Source organism: Lampris incognitus, chromosome 6 (assembly GCF_029633865.1).
Source record: "Lampris incognitus isolate fLamInc1 chromosome 6, fLamInc1.hap2, whole genome shotgun sequence".
Lineage (NCBI taxonomy): Eukaryota > Metazoa > Chordata > Actinopteri > Lampriformes > Lampridae > Lampris > Lampris incognitus.
Window position 1 is genome coordinate 45,468,230 of NC_079216.1, and position 19,445 is coordinate 45,487,674.

Genomic DNA, 19,445 nt, shown 5'->3' on the forward strand with positions numbered 1-19,445 from the left:
ACGGCGAGCTCTCTGGCGGACTGGGTCCGCATTACCAGTGTCAATGTGGTGCTGTACAAGATTGGTGCGGCCACACTCCAGATCACTCGAAGCGAAGAGGTGTCTGTTCTCTATCAGCAGGTTCCGTACCTGCTCCCCCTCTTCTTGCCTCAAACCCTCCATGCACTTTTGGGGCAGTTCTTCCAGTGCAGAGGCCGTTTCTGGTGATGTACCTTCCCATGGCCCTGAAGCCAAGCACAAGATTCGTGGTCCACGAACTCCCTCATTCAAGTCTTCACTCAGCCCTGCTCACTACACTCTGGCGCTTGGTACTTCTGCCACAACGGGGTCCTAAGTCACTAGCTAGATTCTTCTCTTCTGTAGTTCCCTGGTGGTGGAACAAGTTACCAAACTCCATTCGATCTGCTGAGTCCCTCCCCATATTTAAGAAGAAGCTAAAGACCCAGCCCTTTCTGGAACATCTCCACACCCAATGGTATTAATGTCCAAAAAAAAAGAAAAAGAAAAAAAAAGCTTCTATGCACCCTATGTATTAGCTTTGTGCACTGCCTGTTGACACGTCTTGATGCATGCTCAACAATCTAGGTAAGAAAATCAAAGAAGATCGAATCAATTCATCTGGATACAACGTTTATTGACAGTTACGTTTCATCACTTAACTAAGTGACATGCCAGTGACCTGTGTTCTTTATCCTGTACCCAAGCATCTCCAGGATTACAGTGGCATATACAAGCTCATTGGTCGCTGTTATGGTGGCAGTTGAGATGTTGTGTAAGGCTGTGTTCACATCCGCAAACAGGCTTTGTGATGGTACTTTTTCACTGAGTCATGGAAGCCATGCGTGGAGGTTGACTGTCTTTAGTCTGGCCATGATTCTCATTTGAACCTCAGTAGTTTCAGCTGGTTGGGGTCTGTCCTCACGTATCTCCTGCGTACTGGGTGGCCATTCAGGGTCACTTCATATAGCCTATCTCCAGGGGTCTGCTGCTGTTATGGTAGCATACCATTGAGTCTAGGTTCTCGGCCCTTATCCACGAATGTCTTGTTCCAGTAGCCCATTTCTCATCAGGTTGCCCTGGTTCTCCAACACCTGACACACTTTGTTAACCGGGGCGACGTCTGAGCCGGTACAATTCTATTCATGTTTCTCTCACTTGTATGGCATCAGGAGTGTAAGCCACAGACTCTTACTTGATGTTTGTCCCAACCGGGGTTGGAACTCCGATCTCCGGCATGGAAGCAGACGTTCTTACCAACTGAGCTATATACTAGATATATTTATATATGATATATATGATATATTTATTTAGTTATAAAACTTCGTTAAAAGAAACACTCAATGGCAGGAAAAATGCTCAACAAATATGGAGAAAAATAATCCAGTGATTCAAGTAAATTTTTTATGAGACACTACAAGCCTGTTTCATGCCATGATGTTTCATGCTGATGATTGCTCATGGCATGAAACAGGTGTGTACGGTCTCATAAAGAATTTACTTGAATCACTGGATTGTGTGTATATATATATATAGATAGATAGATAGATAGATAGATAGATAGATAGATAGATAGATAGATAGATAGATAGATAGTTGAGCTGAGCATAACTGTGAGATAAAAAATGCAAAAATACTAAGAAAAAAGTGGAAAATAAGGGAAGACTTGGAAAATAAAGAAGACTTGGGAAGAGTCTGCGGAATGAAAGAAAATACCTTAAAAAAACTTTGAAAAAAATTGGAACAAACTTAAAAGAAACTTGAACAAAGAAACAGACCTGGCTTTTTATCCACCCTTGCTCTGGGCATTCCACAGGCGGGGTAGATGGTTTTCGCGGTATGCATCGCGATCTACCTCCTTACTGATATTCATTCCATGATTTTAGGAGAGAGGATTACTTAATTCAGAGTATACGTGCAAACTCACACACCCAGCTGAAAGACCATGCCCAGTCGACAGTGATTCTAAACATGGGAAGTATATTACAGCGTATTGTCTAACACACCAGAGAACATATGATTTAACAGCAACCGTTCTATCACATTAAATACTTATCCAAAAATGATATCTGTCTAAACTGTCTAGCAAGATGAGTTTCTATAGCTAATATCAGTAGATATGATAAAAATAGAAGCTTATACGAGAAGACTAACTGAATAATATCAATGAAATAAAATGAAGGGTGCCTTCCGCCTGCCGCCCAATGACTGCTGGAATAGACTCCAGCATCCCTGCGACCCTGAGAACAGGATAAGCGGTTAAGATAATGGATGGATAGATAATAAAAATCAAATAATAAAACACAGTTAACAGCATATTGTTTGACCCGGCAGACCTAACCACATATGGTCACTAGATGGTAGCATGGTGACATGGTAGAAATGCAGTTAAAATCTTGAATCGATATTTCAGCCAATCAATTACGGCATTATTATTATGGGGCCTAGATCATTGTTCATGAAGTTATTTGCTGAATTATATATATATATATATATATATATATATATATATATATATATATATATATACACTAGTTGAGTCACTAGTCACTAGAGGGTTAAACAATTAATTCCTATCAATTAAGACATGTACAGAAGAAGCAAAGAGAGTTAAATTAAACCTCTCTTAGGAATGTTTGAATCCATGACCTCAGATAAGACCACCAGCATCTGGCACAGTTCAGAGAGGGGTTTTTGAGGGTGTTCATGTAAACGTGTGTGTGTGTGTGTGTGTGTGTGTGTGTGTGTGTGTGTGTGTGTGCAATCTCAGTTGGAAAAGACCTTGCCTTCTTATCTGGTGGAATTCCAAAGCGGGACAGAGACAGAGAGACAGGAAGACAGGGAGTCCTCACTACGGCATCATAGCCAAGACTGCATGTCAAGTCGAGTACATTAATATAGGTGTACTTTAGAGCATCATGTGGCGGGGAATTAGAGAATCAAAATATATAGTAGTCGTACATTGCCACAAGTCAGAAAACAAGCTAATCTTGAATTTCTTTTGAACACCAGGGTGACAAAAGTTAACTCTTGAGCTCTGTGTGTGTGTGTGTGTGTGTGTGTGTGTGTGTGTGTGTGTGTGTGTGTGTGTGTGTGTGTGTGTGTGTGTGTGTCCTCACACAGTGGTGGGATGCCGTAGGCCTCCAGTGCCCACCCATGGTTCCACAGAGGGTGTGTTTCATCACTCAGGGGCACGTGTCATTTTCCGTTGTGACCCTGGGTTTGAGCTGCGGGGGTCTCATTCTGCTGTTTGCCTGAGGGACGGCACCTGGAGTGCTTCTGCCCCACAGTGTGGTGAGTAAAAGATGTTTTATTTTTTATTTGTTTCCTTTTCTTTTTTTTTTGCCTGATTACGGAAAAATAAAACTTGCCCACTGAGCCATTACACAACTGAATCTCAAACTCCCAAATGGTTGCAGATGATACTGATTCTGGGATTGTCCTGACAAAGCTGTTTAGTATTAGGCTAACTGGTACTAGCAATGCTATTCTTGGATATAATTCAATTCTAAGAAGACCATCTGTATCTAATTTGTTTTTAAATGAGTACCATACTCACTGCTCCGTAGTGGTTTGAAACATGGGAAAATGGCCAAATGAAGCCTCTACAATCATTTTTGGCTTGTTTCCTTATTTGTCTCATCAGTACCAAAGGAGCAATTCTGCACCCTCCCACCCAAGCCAACATATGGAGACCACTTCCTGGTTTATGGACCCAATGATGTCCTCATTGCTCTGCAGTACCTGTGCTACAATCCCTATAAACTCAGTGGGAATCCACAGAGAACCTGTCTTCCAAACAACACCTGGAGTGGGATGCCTCCCACCTGTACCAAAGGTCAGTAGCCTCGAGAAGCCAGATCAAAAATTTCGCTTCACTCTTTGTGATCTGCTAAGGCTCAATATGCATGTGTTTGTGAGAGGGGCGTCGTCAAAGGGCATACACCAAAATTACTTTGCAGGCGATTGGATCAGCCTTTAATTGGTGAGAGCAGCAATCTTCATGGGATAGAACTGGAGTGCAACATTTCCATACATGCTGGTAGGTTAGTAGTAAATGTTGTGACTGCTAGCAGGTGAGTTGATGTAACCAGTTTTTATTTCTGCACACAATTGTTGCTGTCTTTGATAGAAATAATTCTATAGCATTGACACGCAACCTCTCTGTGCAGCTGTTGTCATTTTCAAAACACGGCGTTTTTTGTTGTCGTCATCATCTGAACTGCTCCCCATAGTTTGCTGATTGGTCTGGTGTCCAGCTGCCGGGCCCAATCGGATCTCAGCGGTTACATCCCAGAATAACATCTCACATAGTGAAAACTGAGCTCGCACGATATAAGATGGCTTTGCGAGGCTAAAAGGTCCGGCCCAGTAGCAGGAATGATGATTGTCAGTCTGGCTGTCAGAAGTGAAAGCCTTTGAATTCGTTGCTGTTAATGTCAAGTGCAAAGAACTCAATTTGTTTTATCTTTAAAATAATAACAGTCTTAGGTTTATGTGTACCAGATTAATGTAGGGTAATGCGTCATAGAAAATGGGAAAATTCTCAGATCATTTCACCATTAACGAGCCAGCTTTAAACAAAAACATCAGTAGTTTACTCAAACTTCACCGAGTGTTCAAAGAAAGTTGAATCAGATCATCTGGACATACCATTTACTGAGAGAAACGTTTCATTACTCATCTAAGTGACTTCTTAAGTCTCAACCGACTGCAGGTATCCCCACATAAATAATACAGTGGCATAACGACCGAAAATAATGATTGGATTCATATGCAAATAGGCGTGACTTTTCAACGGCCATGTGTACTATTCACTGAGGATTTGGGAATGGTTGCAATCACAGCATTGTAAGATGGCAACAGAGGTACTTGTAGCCCCACCCTCAGTTCAGGGATGGTCATTCCCTCTTAACATTGATGGCCTCTTTGACTCCCCGTTCAAACCAGCATTCCTCCCTATCAAGGATGTGAACATGCTCATCCTTGAAAGAGTGGCCACAGGGGGGGCGTCCGGGTGGTGTGGCGGTCTTTTCCGTTGCCTACCAACACGGGGATCGCTGGTTCAAATCCCCGTGTTACCTCTGGCTTGATAGGGCGTCCCTACAGACACCATTGGCCATGTCTGCGGGTGGGAAGCTGGATGTGGGTATGTGTCCTGGTTGCTGCACTAGCGCTTCCTCTGGTCATTCGGGGCACCTGTTCAGGGGGGAGAGGGAACTGGGAGGAATAGTGTGATCCTCCCATGCGCTACGTCTCCCTGGAGAGACTCCCCACTGTCAGATGAAAAGAAGGGGCTGGCGACTCCACATGTATTGGAGGAGGCATGTGGTAGTCTGCAGCCCTCCCCGGATCGGCGGAGGGGGTGGAACAGCGACCGGGACGGCTTGGAAGAGTGTGGCAATTGACCATGTACAATTGGGAGAAAAAGGGGGAACCGCCCCACCCAAAAAAAAAGAAAAAGAAAAAAAAAAGAGAGTGGCCACAGGCCTGTAGATGGGTATAGATTGTGGAGCCATGAAACGTTTCTCCCAATAAATGTGTCCAGATGAACTGATACAACTTTCTGTGATTTTCTTACCTGGATTAATGAGCATGCATAAAGACATTCACTGAATTTTTTTTCTTTGCTACTTTCCCTCAGTGAACAACACCCTCGCCGAACCAGAAAAGGAGGGAGAGAAAGACACTGAAGGAGGCAGAGAAGCAGACACAGACAATGACAAAGATGCCAACCAAAATACAGGCCAAGATAATACAACAACAGATAAAGAAGACGTGGGTGGTAAAGATCTAGACAACAAGCGGGAGAATACAACAGCGGTAGACAGCGAAGATAAATATATAGGAACTGTTCCAGAGCAAACGCCAGGACAGGGTGGGGATGAGGTCAGTATATTGAAGGGAAACTCTGAGCTTCAAAACTCCACTGATCAAGACAAAGAGGATAGAAAAGACACAGAAACTAGCTTAAACACAGTTGAAAAGAAGGATGCCACGGTAGTAACGCCACCAGAGGAAACAGCAGGGAAAGACTCTAGGCAGGGTAAAGATGGAACATGGGAAAAAGGCAAGACAACAGAAATACTGGTGATAAAAAATAAAGGGCAAGAAGAGAAGGAGAGAAAAGAAGAGCAGGTAGACACTAGCAGAGATCCAGACAAAGTCGGCCCGAATGACACCAAAATGAGGACAGACACGAATGAGAAAGACAACACAGTGGAGGTATTTGAATTCAAAACAATAGTAAACAGTACAGGTGCATTTGATTCAAATGACATCGAGAGGGGGAATTATACGATAGTGTCTCCAGAGCAAGGGGAGCAAACCATTACCACCAGAGGCAACATAACACGGCACACCTTGTACAGGGTTGTGGATGAGGAAATGGAGAAGTCAATGAAAGAACCAGCAGTTACAGACGCAGTGGAAATGGGAACGGAAAAGCCGGAAGAGGATAAAACGGAAAAGCACTCAGATGAGAAAACACAGGAGAATTCGGAAGCTGTAAAGACACAGGAGAGGGAGAAGAAAGAAAAGGAGGAGGAGAAGGAACGCAACCAAAGTGTTATTGGTGAGACACCCATTGGTCCAGCCACAATCTTACTGAGTCATGGAAATACATCGTTAAAATGAGCAGTGTATCACATTTTCTTTGCCTTCCACCCTCACCCGCTCACTGTTCCCTTGTTCCAGAGAAGAGTTGCCCCCCCCTACCTCGCCTCTACCATGGTTATTACCAGTTTGTACCTGGAATGGAGCTGTTGACGGCAGAGTTTTTCTGTAACCACTCCTATGCTATCAGTGGTGACGCCCGCCGCACTTGCCAGCCAGATGGCACCTGGAGTGGCAAACATCCCCTCTGTGTAAGAGGTACTGCAATGCTGCTTTATTAATGGTGGGCTGATGAGTAAGGGCATTGTAATGTTATCTGTAGTTACTGGATAAATGTCAGATATCTTTCTTTGGGGTATTTTTTTTAATTGCATCAATTTATGTAAACCTAGATGCTATGTGTGCCAATTAGAGCACCAATGAATATGCAGCACCAGCAGCGTTTTCCCATTTAAAACACAGCAGCTGGATTACTGCAAGTGCTAATTGGAGTCATGTGTGTTCCTGTTTTTGTTTATGTGTGTGTGTTCCTGTTTTTGTGTATGTGTGTGTGTATGGTATGTATTTGTGTTAACCCCCTGTGTGTGTGTGTGTGTGTGTGTGTGTGTGTGTGTGTGTGTGTGTGTGTGTTTGACGAGCAGCTTGTCGGGAACCCAAAGTATCAGAACTGGTTAAACAGAGAGTCCTACCACCACAACTCCTTTCCAGGTATGTCTATTTTGTGATGCAATTTTGCATTACATTGTGCTAAACATATTGTTCATCTAAAGACACAGATATTTTACAAAAGTATAGCCGAATTAATAACTTTGCAGTGCGTACAGTGACCACTGCATGGCTATACACATGCAGCATTAAGTTACAAGCAACACGTAACCAGTCACATAACAATACATTCAACCATGGGTGGATTACTGAACGGGCTAACAGGGCCCAGATCCAGGGGCCCAAGGGCTCAGGAGGCCCCTAAGCCAGAGCCTATGTGTGAAGTCGCCGTTATTAACTTTGTATTTCTTGTCGCATAGTCAAAGGGCTAAGTCATTCATGTCAATAACAGAGCCCCAAAAATTCCAACTGAAAAAAAAATGAAGGAAACTGCAGGTGAATGTATGTCTTAGTTAATATGCTGTTGGCATTAATTCTGTGTATGTGTACTGTAGTTCCTGTTGAGGAACAGGTAGTTATTGTGCTGTTGGCTGCAAGTCATGTACCTGCCCTATGTGTGTTTCTGTAGGGGGGTGGGGGGGGCTCTTTTATGGATATGTGCCCAGGGGCCCATTATCTCATATTCTGCCTATGCATTGAATGTGACCATCTTGAAAATACATAGATGATAAAGCTGACCATTAATCCCTAATACACTTGTATAAGCGCAAGATTATAAGTGTTTATCATGCATGCATAAAAGGAAGGAAGCAATTTTCTAGTTACGCTACTGACTAAACATTTAGGAAATGTCAGAAGAATTTGACTGCAAAAACTTCTCTCATCCAGACTATGTTCTGATAATTCATAACTCTGATAATTCTTAATTCATAAACACTTGGTCATTCTGTGGCATATATGCCTGCATTTCTCCCTTTCCTTTCAGGAAGACACCAGTGCACAAGCTCTACTCCTCTAGCCTGGGCCAACAGGTCTTGCCTGACAGCTCCACTAAAGCACCCCCACTGCTTTCCCAGTTGCCCGATGGCTTCCACCAGCTCTACACACATATAGAGTATGAGTGTGCTTCTCCGTTCTACCACCATTCAGGCAGTGCTCGCCGTACATGCCTCAAAACCGGAAAATGGAGCGGGCGTCATGTCTCTTGTTCACCAGGTGAGGGCAGAAAACAACCCATTAGATAATATCTCAACATACAACAGGCACCGCAGTCACAATGCACTCTCACAGACAGATAAAAACAGAAAGACACACATATACAAACATGCTTCATATACGTGCGCGCATGCACGCACGCACGCACGCACGCACGCACGCACGCACGCACGCACACACACACACACACACACACACACACGGGTGACAAATTAAAGGAAAAACCTGAATGCAACAGTGGAGGAACTTAACGACTGCAGGTGCTTCCATACAGGTGTAGTGAATGATACAAATAACCTCCAATAACGTTCTGTGGCATGTACATTGGCAGACTGGCCATCTGGAGCACTGGGTCAAAAAGTCCTGGGCCATTTTTCATTCCCAGTCCACCCCTGGGCATGTACCTTTATTTTGGAACACAATGGCAAGAAGAAAAGATCTAAGTGACTTTGAAAGAGGGTTTTTTTATTGGGGCATGGATGGCAGGAGCCTCAGTCACAAAGACTACCGAACTGGCTAGTGTTTCAGTAGGAACAGTGGCTAAAGTGACATCTGCATTTACATCTCTGAGAAAGATATCAGTAAATAGGGTTGGAAATCATGGTCGAAAGCATACATTTGTTGGCTGTGAGGGTCGTGCATTAGTGTTTTAGGTAAGGAAAAAAAAAAGAGAAACTCTTTCTCAGGTGATGGGGTATGTCAATGCATGACATGATCAGACTGTCAGCAGGAACTTTCCATCGACAACTACATAGAGAGGGATATCATAGTAGGGTTGCAGTGCATACTCATTACAAAGACAAATACACGTTTGAGAGGTCAGTGTTGCAAAAACCATAGGCACTGGTCTACAGAGTGATATGGTCAGATGAGTCATCCTTCACCATATTCTTGACAAGTGCATGTGTGATGTACATCAAGAGAACAGCACAGGCCTGAATGCTTGACCCCTACAGTGAGGGGGTCTGGGGGCTCTGTTATACTGTAGGGGTGGGGGGGCATTTTCCTGGCATGGTTTGGGTCCACTTGTCCCCTTAGAGGGAAGGGTCACTGCAAATCAATACAAAGTTATTCTCAGGAATCACCTTTATCCTATGATGAGACATCCCTATCCTGATGGGATTGGTCTCTTCCAGGATGACAATGCCCCCCATCCACAGGGCACAAGGGGCCACTGAATAGTTTGATGAGGACGAACATGATGTAAATCATATGGTAGGACCATCACAGTCACCAGATCTCAACCCAACTGAACACCTATCGGAGATTTTGGAGCGACGTGTGAGACAGCGCTCTCCACCACCATCATTAAAACAACAAATGAGGGAATATCTTTTGGAAGAATGGTGTCCATCCATCCAGTGGAGTTCAGAGACTTGTAGAATCTATGACAAGGAGCACTGAAGCTATTATGGAGGCTCGTGATAGACCAACACCCTACTAAGACACTTTATGTTGGTTTTTCCTTTCATCTGTCACCCATCTGTATGTATGCGTGTGTGTGTGTGTGTGTGTGTGTGTGTGTGTGTGTGTATATATATATATATATGACCAAGCAATTACACAAAAAACATCACCTGCTCTGAATTTGAGAGTTTACAGCTCATTCATAGAGTCACATATCTGGAACACTGCTTGGTCTGGTTTCCAGGCACATAAGAGCACAACTGCACACATGCATGCGCACACAGAGAAAAGGCTGCTCAAAGAAAGGACGAATTGTTGAATTAATCTCACCTACATGTCCTCCAACCAAACTGAATAAATTTCACACAATTTCTCACCAAACAATGACTCAGTCTCACCGAAATGTTTTAATATCATAAGCTTCCGTCCGCTTTTCCTCCCCTCTCTTCTAACAATGTACTTCCAACTGTATTCTCTTCTCCCATCACATCCTGTGAGGCAGTCTGTGGGAAGCATCCAACCTTTGACCCTCAGAGGCGGGCAGAAGCTCACTGGCCTTGGCTGGCAGCCATCTACCACCGTGCCACCAAAGGAGCTGAGACTAAGGTGAACAAGGCAGACAGCCTGGCACAGTCCCCGAAGAAGGGGGGTCGAGCCGGAGCTGGCATCCGGGATCAGGCTTCTGACTGGCAGTTGGTTTGCAGTGGGGCCCTGGTAAACCAAAGGAGCATAGTGGTGTCGGCCCATTGTGTGACAGAGCTTGGGAAGGTGTACCCTATGGATGTGGCTAAAGTTAAGGTGGTTGTGGGCAAGCACTTCCGGGATGACCTGAGGGAATCCAAAAGTCTCCAGCACCTGAGGGTACAGTATTGGTGATTCCTCCCTATATGTTTGGCCCCAATTGTGATCAGATCAATTGTTCTGATTGGTGGTGTAGTACATACACTTTATGTTAATTAACAAACAGCTGGTCAGTTACCAAAGTTTTACCGAGCACTTTTTGTGATACACGTATCTTTTCACATGGCAATTTTTTTGACAGAAAACATTGGAGAACTTAAAAGAGGTTTTCTGTTTGCATCTCATTAATTCATTCCCTTGCATATCCTTTTAATCACACTGGATAACTCACTTCCCTCCACGGATATCACCAATTTATATGTCCCATCTCAGCCCCTTTCTCACAACGTATTTTAAATCTTTGTGTCTCTTCTTCAGGTGGCCTCAATTGCAATCCATCCAAACTACGACCCCCATATTCTAGACTCGGACCTGGCTGTGATCAAGCTACTGGACAAAGCACGGATAGGGGAGCAGGTACTGCCCGTCTGCCTCCAGAATATCCAGGGAGGGGAGGTAACCACCAGACAAGGGCTTGTGATGGGTTGGTCCCCCCTATCAGATGCACGTCTGGGGGCAGATGAGCGGGCCAGGGTTGGGGTTGTACACCTCGCTGACGTGGTGCCTTGTGAGCAGCAGTACGCTCGTAACGGTGTGTTGATAAGCGTCACTGACAATATGCTCTGCGGCAGCCAGAAGCCGGACTATGGTCCCTCTAACATCTGTCCCTCTGACACCGGGGGCATCCTTATCCTCCCTCCCTCCTCCTCAGACCTTGCCAGTAACACCCAGGACCCCTCTCTGAGTTCTAGGTGGGAGCAAGGAGAAAACAGAGGACTGTGGAGACTCTTGGGGCTGGTGAGCTTCGGCTACAGTCAGGGAGAGTGTAATCCAGACCTTTACACAGTATACACGCAGGTAGCCAACTTCAAAGACTGGATAGAAAGCAATATGAAATAAGGGATCCTCTCCGACTCACCTGTGTTCCTCCTCTGTTTCTAAAAAGATGTCATTGCCTTGATACCTTGCTGTTCTTCCGTTGTGACTTTTGTGCGTTTTTAAGCCCTCACCTATTTTCCCTTCTCCTTTTCGTTCTTTTCCCTCATGCACAAACAGGGTGCTCATACAAAGAGCATCGCAACACTGGACAGCACAGTACTCTAACTGGGCGGGGTGGGTGTGTGTGTGTGTGGGGGGGGGGGGGGGGTGCAACGGCAACTGGTTTGTGAATTTCCATCAATGGAGTACTTCATTGTTCACGTCTGGCAACCTGTAGCAAGCAACTTGAAACGGACCAGGAAACCATCGTAACCCATATTCCTCTGGGTAATAGTTGGTTTGCATTGTATTCATTGGTATGTATATATGATGTAATGTACTGTATTATTCTTTAATCTATTCATATGACTGAAGAGATGTACATATTGTAATAAAGGACAGAATAAAATAGATGTCTTTTTTTATTAAAGATGATGTGGGTGCGTGTAAAGACTGGCTAAGCTGTGATTATTATTCATTATCATAATTCGTCTGGGCTCCGGGTTCACCCTTCATATATTTAATTCTGATACTGTCACATTATTAACAGATTTATTGGTATGCATGTAAATGAACTAAGGTATAAATTAATCCAGGTCATAGAAACACGAGTGCAGCCAGCATTTTAGCAAACATTATTCACAGATAATTTCCCTTTCCTTTGTGCGAATTAATTCAGTTATTTCCATATTGTTCTGCCATTATTCGGAATGGAGTTCAGATTCGAGAAGTTGTAGCTTACGCTTTACACCACAAGGGAGCAGTCATTAAACATCATTTGTAATAAGACGATGCCTCGGTACTGTTTAATGAAATCCCACTTTAGCCAGAATTTGATAAATATATGCCTTTATGTTATACATAATCATTAACAAATGCTGACATATATAAAATTTATCAAATTGTGTAGTTATTCAATAATTAAATAATATTCATTGTTATAAAATATTTCATTGTATTTATTTTCACAACATTGTTACAAAATTTATTTTTTTATTTCATAATGACGGGTTTTGTTTCAAATGGGATTTTTTTTCTCCAAATAGCACATTTCTGTGTGCTTCTTTTCATTTCATTGAAACACTTTTCATTTCACTTTTAATTCATACTGATGCTCTTATTTCATGGTGTGGTCATCTCTCATTCATGATGATTGCACCTGGATTACTTTGTGAGAATCTGACTGTGTTTTCTTAGTGTGATATTATATGACACTTTTTTGTTGTTGTTGTCATTCAACATACAACACAACCAGTTTTCTGCATTTAACCCATCCTATGCTGGGATCAGTGGGCAGCCGCGGTGCCTGGGGACTAGCTCCAGTTCTTCTTTCCATTGCCTTGGCCAGGGTCACAGGCAAGAATATTAACCCTAACATGCATGTCTTTTTGATGGTGTGAGGAAACCGGAGCACCTGGAGGAAACCCACGCAGACACGAGGAGAACATGCAAACTCCACACAGAAAGGACCTGGGACGGCCCGGGGTTCAAACCCAGGTCGTTCTTGCGATGAGGCAACAGTGCTAACCACTGGGCCACCATGCCATCCATGCAAGCAAACTTTGTGCCAGGTAAGTTTGAGGCAGCACCAGATATTTTAGCATCGGGCCAACTGGGGTGACGTTGCCATCAGATAGGGTGTGAGCCTCTTCCTGTGTCCCAGTGTCTCAGAAAAGAATGTAAGGCTTTCTATTCATCTGTGTTGAACGTTGTCGCGTGGGCCTGATTGCATGGGCAACCAATGATGTTGCTAAACCACAACACTTATGTTGACTGACAGACGAACACATCATAAAATAACAGTTACATTATGAAATAAACTGAAATTATGAAAAGCATCGCCAAAAGGAAACAAAAAGGGAAATTTACTGTTTGAAAATGGACCATCATGAATAAAAAAATTGTCATTACAAAAAAAAAACGTAACAGATGTGGTGACAATGAATATGATAAAATATTTGATCAGTTATTATTTAATTCTTGAATTAGTGCTCAGTATTTTGGCTCACTGAAATATATTCTTGTATTTATTCATACAACTATTTATATCATCCATGCATATTTACTGATTTAATTTTGACTAAAAATAGACTCCATTAAATCAGTTGAGGCCGACCAATATGTCCGATGAAATTGGTCACCATCATAACATTAAGATTGGCAATGGGGTGGAGAGTGAATGTAAGTGTAGCCATAATGGTGCATACGGTTTATATTAATGGTTGATTCCATGGTTGGTTTGTACGTTGTTTGTTCGTTGGTTGTTGGGTGACATATGGTTTGATTTGTTTGTGATTGTTTCCATGTATGCATTTGGGTCTGGTCTCGCGTTGTTTGGGAGACGTGCTTTCGCCTACTTTTCCGGTCGCGCGCTTCCGCCTGCTTCCTAGCGGGATGATGCATGGACTTTCGGGTGGCCCACGGTCTTTCTCGTTGTTCGCGGGCATCATGGGTTAATGTTTGTCACGGAAGCTAGAAGGACATCAAAGACAACCAGCAAGTTTCACGGACAATTCCCTCATTCTGGCATGCCGCCAACGAGGTACGTTATGTATGTTATGTGTAGCCCACGTTATGTGCGGTCTGATTTTATGTTAATTGTGCTAATTGTATTGTTCCGTTTTGTGTTACAAGTTTTCACGGTGTTGACGGAGATTTGGAGACTTAATTAAACCTGTTCAAGAGAGCTACTTGTGTTCGCCGTGCCTTGGGGGGATTTACAGTGAAAACTCGACCTGTTTCACCAACGCAAGTGGGACTGAAGATGGCGCCGATATTTGTTTCACCACCTGGTTTCACCAACGCGAGTGGGACTGCATGACGGTGCAAATGAAAACTAAGCTCAGCTCGCATTTTACATACACATTAAAGGCAAGAAGATGGCATAAGGGCTATTTGCAAAACGAAGCCATAAAAAGCTTGGGCACTTAACAAGTTAGTGATCTAAGAAAAGGGCGTTTTTAAATGTGCTATAAGTTGTGTGCGTGAAATGTGCGTTGATTGAAAGTAATAACAACAAGCAACCGCTAGGAGTCCATGTTTACCACGTTTTGAAGTCTTTCATTGACTAGCCTATATTTGGGTGTGATTTTCAAGATAATACGGTCTGACTGAATTCCTTTTGCATGTTTGAAATAAGTGTGCTTTGAAGTTTAAAGTATAAGTATAATTTCATTGAACAATATTATTTGATGCATTTGAACTAAAAAGGGGTTTACATAAGTGAAGGTTATTTTAGAGCAGTGTTTCTCAACCCAGTCCTCAAGGAACCCCCTATCCTGCAGATTTTCATTGCAACCCTGCATAGGTAGCCCTGCTTGTACTTACTCGACCAATCATCTCGCAGCACTTAATTATGCAAGGTGTACAACGTCTGACAAAATTCATTGCTGATTGGTTGAATAACTACAAACAGGTACCTATTCAGGGTTGCAAAGAAAATATGCAGGATAGGGGTTCCTTGAGGACTGGGTTGAGAAACACTGCTCTAGTCCATCGGCCAGTGGGTCTTATTAGAAGTTTACAGTCGTCACCCTCTCCCGGAAGCGCGCCCTCGCGCTTTGTTATTCCCGTGCTCCGAAGAGACTTCTGAGGATCTGCACGCTTCCGGATCCCACCGCTGCCACCAATGTGACCGGTTATTTTCTTGCCCGGTGCGTGATTCGATACGGGGTGTACTGCATCACAAGGCGACATCACTAACCGCTCGACTAAAGGGTCAGACCCTCTAGTCCAGTGTTTCTCAACCCAGTCCTCAAGGAATCCCGATCCTGCAGATTTTCATTGCAACCCTGCATAGGTAGCCCTGCTTGTACTTACTCGACCAATCATCTCGCAGCACTTAATTATGCAAGGTGTGCAACATCTGACAAAATTCATTGCTGATTGGTTGAATAACTACAAACAGGTACCTATTCAGGGTTGCAAAGAAAATATGCAGGATAGGCGTTCCTTGAGGACTGGGTTGAGAAACACTTTTTTAGAGAAACAATTCTAAAATTCATAAATAATCACACAGCAAGCACTAAGTTTAAAAAGGCTTACAGATTTATTATATTGACAAATTTATTATATTTACATATTTACATTAACCTTTACCTATTAACAAGTTAACAGGATATCAGAGCAAGGAGAGCTTACTGATCAAGTTAAAGACAGTACTAGACGAAGTGAAAGAACCAGAACTCTGACAGAGAAGGGTAAAGGAATGCAAGACGAAAAAATAAAAGGTCTTCAACAAAGATTCAAATTAACATATGATAAATGGAGAATTCAGGTTAAATTTCCCAAGAAGATATTATCACAGACAGAGCCAGTATCTGATGATATGCTCAATGACATCATCGGTGAAGTCCGTGGTCTCTCTGCAGACGTCCAGTGTGCTTATAATGAACTACGGCAAATCGTAACACCAGACCACGAAGCACGTCGGAGAGTCGATCTGTGCATCCAAGTATCCCAGTTCATCGTAGACAGAGCCTCAAGACGACTGGGCGGACTTGCACCTGAAGAGGAAGAACCAGATTGGCCTGAAGCAGGTTCTCTGTTCAATTCTAGTGTTAGTAGTTTCACCTTTGGCTCGAAGAGGACCTCGCTACGTACAAACGGGTCCACTGAAAAACGACAAGACGCTGCTGCTGATGTCGCTGCAAGCAAAGCTGTTCTGAAAGTGTCACAAGAACAAGAAAGAGATCAACAGGAAATACAGTGACTGGAAGAAGAAGCTAGAAATGACATAGCCAAGCAAGAGGCAGCTGCTATAAGGCATCGTTTAGAACAAGAAGCCGAAGAGTTGAAACGGAGAATGGAACAAGAAGTAGAAGAGCTGAAACTAAGAATCCAGAGAGAGGAAGAGGAAGCTAAAATCAAGGCTCAACTGGAAGCGAAACATGCAACTCGCCAAAGGACGCTGCAAGAGAAGCAAAGAAAGGTACAGCATTTGGAGACGATGAAAAGTCTAAATGCAGCACAAGCGAGAATAGAAGTGTATGATCAAGAGGAGGTCACAGAAGAAGAGAAGAAAGAGATCACACTGGATAGTGAGTTCAGAACAGTCAAGCAAGTGCCTGCTCCCGCAAGTCCTCCATCCCCGTATGTGTTCTCTGCACCAAAGACTGTGATCACCTCCCCAAATGAAAGTACAGCAGAGCTCGCCAAGGTGCTAGCAGATGCAGTGAGTACCAACAGACTCCCAATCCCTGAGCCATCAGTATTCAGTGGGGATCCATTGATGTACAATAACTGGAGACTGTCATTTGAAACGCTGATCGACCAGAAGAATATCAAGGAAAATGAGAAGATCTACTACCTCCGTAGGTATGAGGACGGAGACGCAAAGAAAGCGATCGATGGCTATTTCCTACTCGGCACCGAGTCTGCCTATGTTGCTGCATGGGAGCTATTGGACGAAAGATATGGAAACCCATTCACAATCGCACAGTCGTACAGAGACAAGCTCCACACGTGGCCCAAGATGGGACCTAAGGATAGCCTCGAGCTCAGAAGGTTCACTGATTTTCTCCGCAGTTGTGAGGCCGCTATGACCCACATAAAGTCTCTGGAAATCTTGAATGACTGCAATGAAAACAGGAAGATTCTCTCCAAGCTACCGGACTGGTTAATTGCTAGGTGGAACCGGAAGTCTAATGAAATAGAAGAACGGAACAACCAGTTCCCCACCTTCAGCCAGTTCGTCGCATTTCTAACCAAAGAAGCAAAGATCGCCTGTAACCCCATCACCTCTCTGCAGTCACTCAAGCAAGGCGAAGCTGAGAACCCAAGAGGCAAATGGAATAGAACCGTTGGAGCAAAGGTACTGACAACAAGTTCAGATGAAAAAGAGGTCATGACATGTGTCTTCTGCAAGAAGAATGGACACACATTGCACAAATTCAGAAAGTTCATGAAGGAGGAAGTTCAAGAGAGAACAACCTCTGTTAAAGAAAACAAGCTGTGCTTTGGTTGTCTCAAGCTTGGCCACCACTCAAAGAAATGCAGCAGCAGAAATGAGTGTGACGTGTGCCACAAGCGGCACCCTACCTGCCTGCACGCGCATAGAGCCAAAGGCAACAAGAGGCCACCACAAGCCAAGGAAAAGCAAAGAGGAACCCGAATCATCACCTCCTGAAGAAACGCCCACAGCTGCTACTTCACACAGAGCAATAGTTGGTGAGGCTGGCACACCTACCTCTGCAATACTTCCTGTCTGGCTGTCATCTGCAACCTGCCCAGAACAAGAAGTCCTCGTGTATGCGCTGCTGGACTCTCAAAGTGACGCAACCTTTATTCTAAGCGAAGTAGCTGAAACGCTAAAGGCCAACAAAGACCAAGTCAAGCTCAAGCTCACTACGATGACTGCAACCACAACAGTAAACAAAGAGTGAACAATCTACAAGTCCGTGGCTTCTACTCCATAAAGAAGATCTCCCTACCACCAGCCTATACACGGGAGTTCATTCCAGCAGACAGCTCACATACCAACAAACAAAAAAGCGAAAGCCTGGTCCCACCTGGAGCACCTTCAGAAAAAGATAGCACCTCTACAAGAATGTGAAGTAGGCCTGGTCATCGGGTACAACTGCTCACAAGCCCTTCTACCAAGAGAAGCCATATCTGGCAAAGCAAACCAGCCCTACGCACAACGCACGGACCTAGGATGGAGCATTGTGGGGTGTGGAAGTCCCTGTGTAGACTATGGAGATGCCATCGGAACGAGTCATCGTATAGTAGTGAGACAAGTGACACCAGATGTTGATTCTGAGGACAACCCCGCGGATCACGCCTCTCGAGGTTTGACTGCAGACCAACTTAAGTCCTCAAACTGGTTCACCGGCCCAAAGTTTCTTCGGCAAAAGGGTCCACTCCACAGAGAATGCAAGGTGGGAGAAGTCAACGAAGATTACCCCGAGCTTCGCAAGGCTCTCGTGTGCAACACTGAGACAAAGGAACAGAGATCTTTATTAGACCACCTGAAGAAGTTCTCGGACTGGACAAGAGCTGTAAAGGCAGTTGCAAGATTACAGTGAATGGCCAATGAACACAAAGGTCTGGAGCAGCGCACCAATGAAAGTACAAGCATTGAGGAAAGGAAAGAAGCAGAGCTTGCCATCATTAAGTTGGCTCAAGAAGAAGCATTCCCAGCTGAGATAAAAAGGCTCAAGCTAAAGAAGGAAGTTGCCAAGACCAAAGAAAGTAAGGTGCAGAAGTTAAGCCCCTTCCTGGACGAAGACGGGATCCTCAGAGTGGGAGGACGTCTAGGTCAAGCTGCGCTACACCCGCACATAAAGCATCCGGCAATACTTCCACAGAAAAGCCACATATCAGCCTTACTCATCAAGCACCACCACGAAAAAATACAACACCAAGGACGCGGAATGACGACAAACGCACTCAGAGCAAATGGATGGTGGATCCTGGGATGCAGCAGTGCTGTTTCACCACACATCTACAAATGTGTCAAGTGCCGAATGTACAGACGACGCACCGAAGAACAAAGAATGGGCGACTTACCTCAAGATCGTATGGAAGCAACTCCACCTTTCACGTATACTGGAATGGATTGCTTCGGCCCAATCTGCGTTAAGGAAGAAAAGATCTCAAAAGATATGGACTCATACTTACCTGTCTATATTCAAGATCCATTCACATAGAAGTGATCGACGATATGACAACTGACGCATTCATCAATGCACTCAGATCATTAATTGCGCTAAGAGGAAACGTTCGCC

General features: G+C 44.0%; 1 protein-coding gene across 1 annotated transcript in view; it reads left to right on the top strand.

Moving 5' to 3' along the window:
• Positions 1-11,843, top strand: part of pamr1b (peptidase domain containing associated with muscle regeneration 1b) — a 72,286-nt gene extending 60,443 nt beyond the window's left edge. Inside the window, exons 7-14 of the mRNA XM_056281782.1 lie at positions 3,121-3,291; positions 3,644-3,835; positions 5,642-6,571; positions 6,694-6,870; positions 7,254-7,320; positions 8,204-8,433; positions 10,343-10,701; positions 11,059-11,843. Coding sequence (XP_056137757.1) covers positions 3,121-3,291; positions 3,644-3,835; positions 5,642-6,571; positions 6,694-6,870; positions 7,254-7,320; positions 8,204-8,433; positions 10,343-10,701; positions 11,059-11,640 — 2,708 coding nt within the window. The 3' untranslated portion in view covers positions 11,641-11,843. The remainder of the gene's footprint in view (positions 1-3,120; positions 3,292-3,643; positions 3,836-5,641; positions 6,572-6,693; positions 6,871-7,253; positions 7,321-8,203; positions 8,434-10,342; positions 10,702-11,058) is intronic.
• The last annotated feature ends 7,602 nt before the right edge of the window (positions 11,844-19,445 follow it).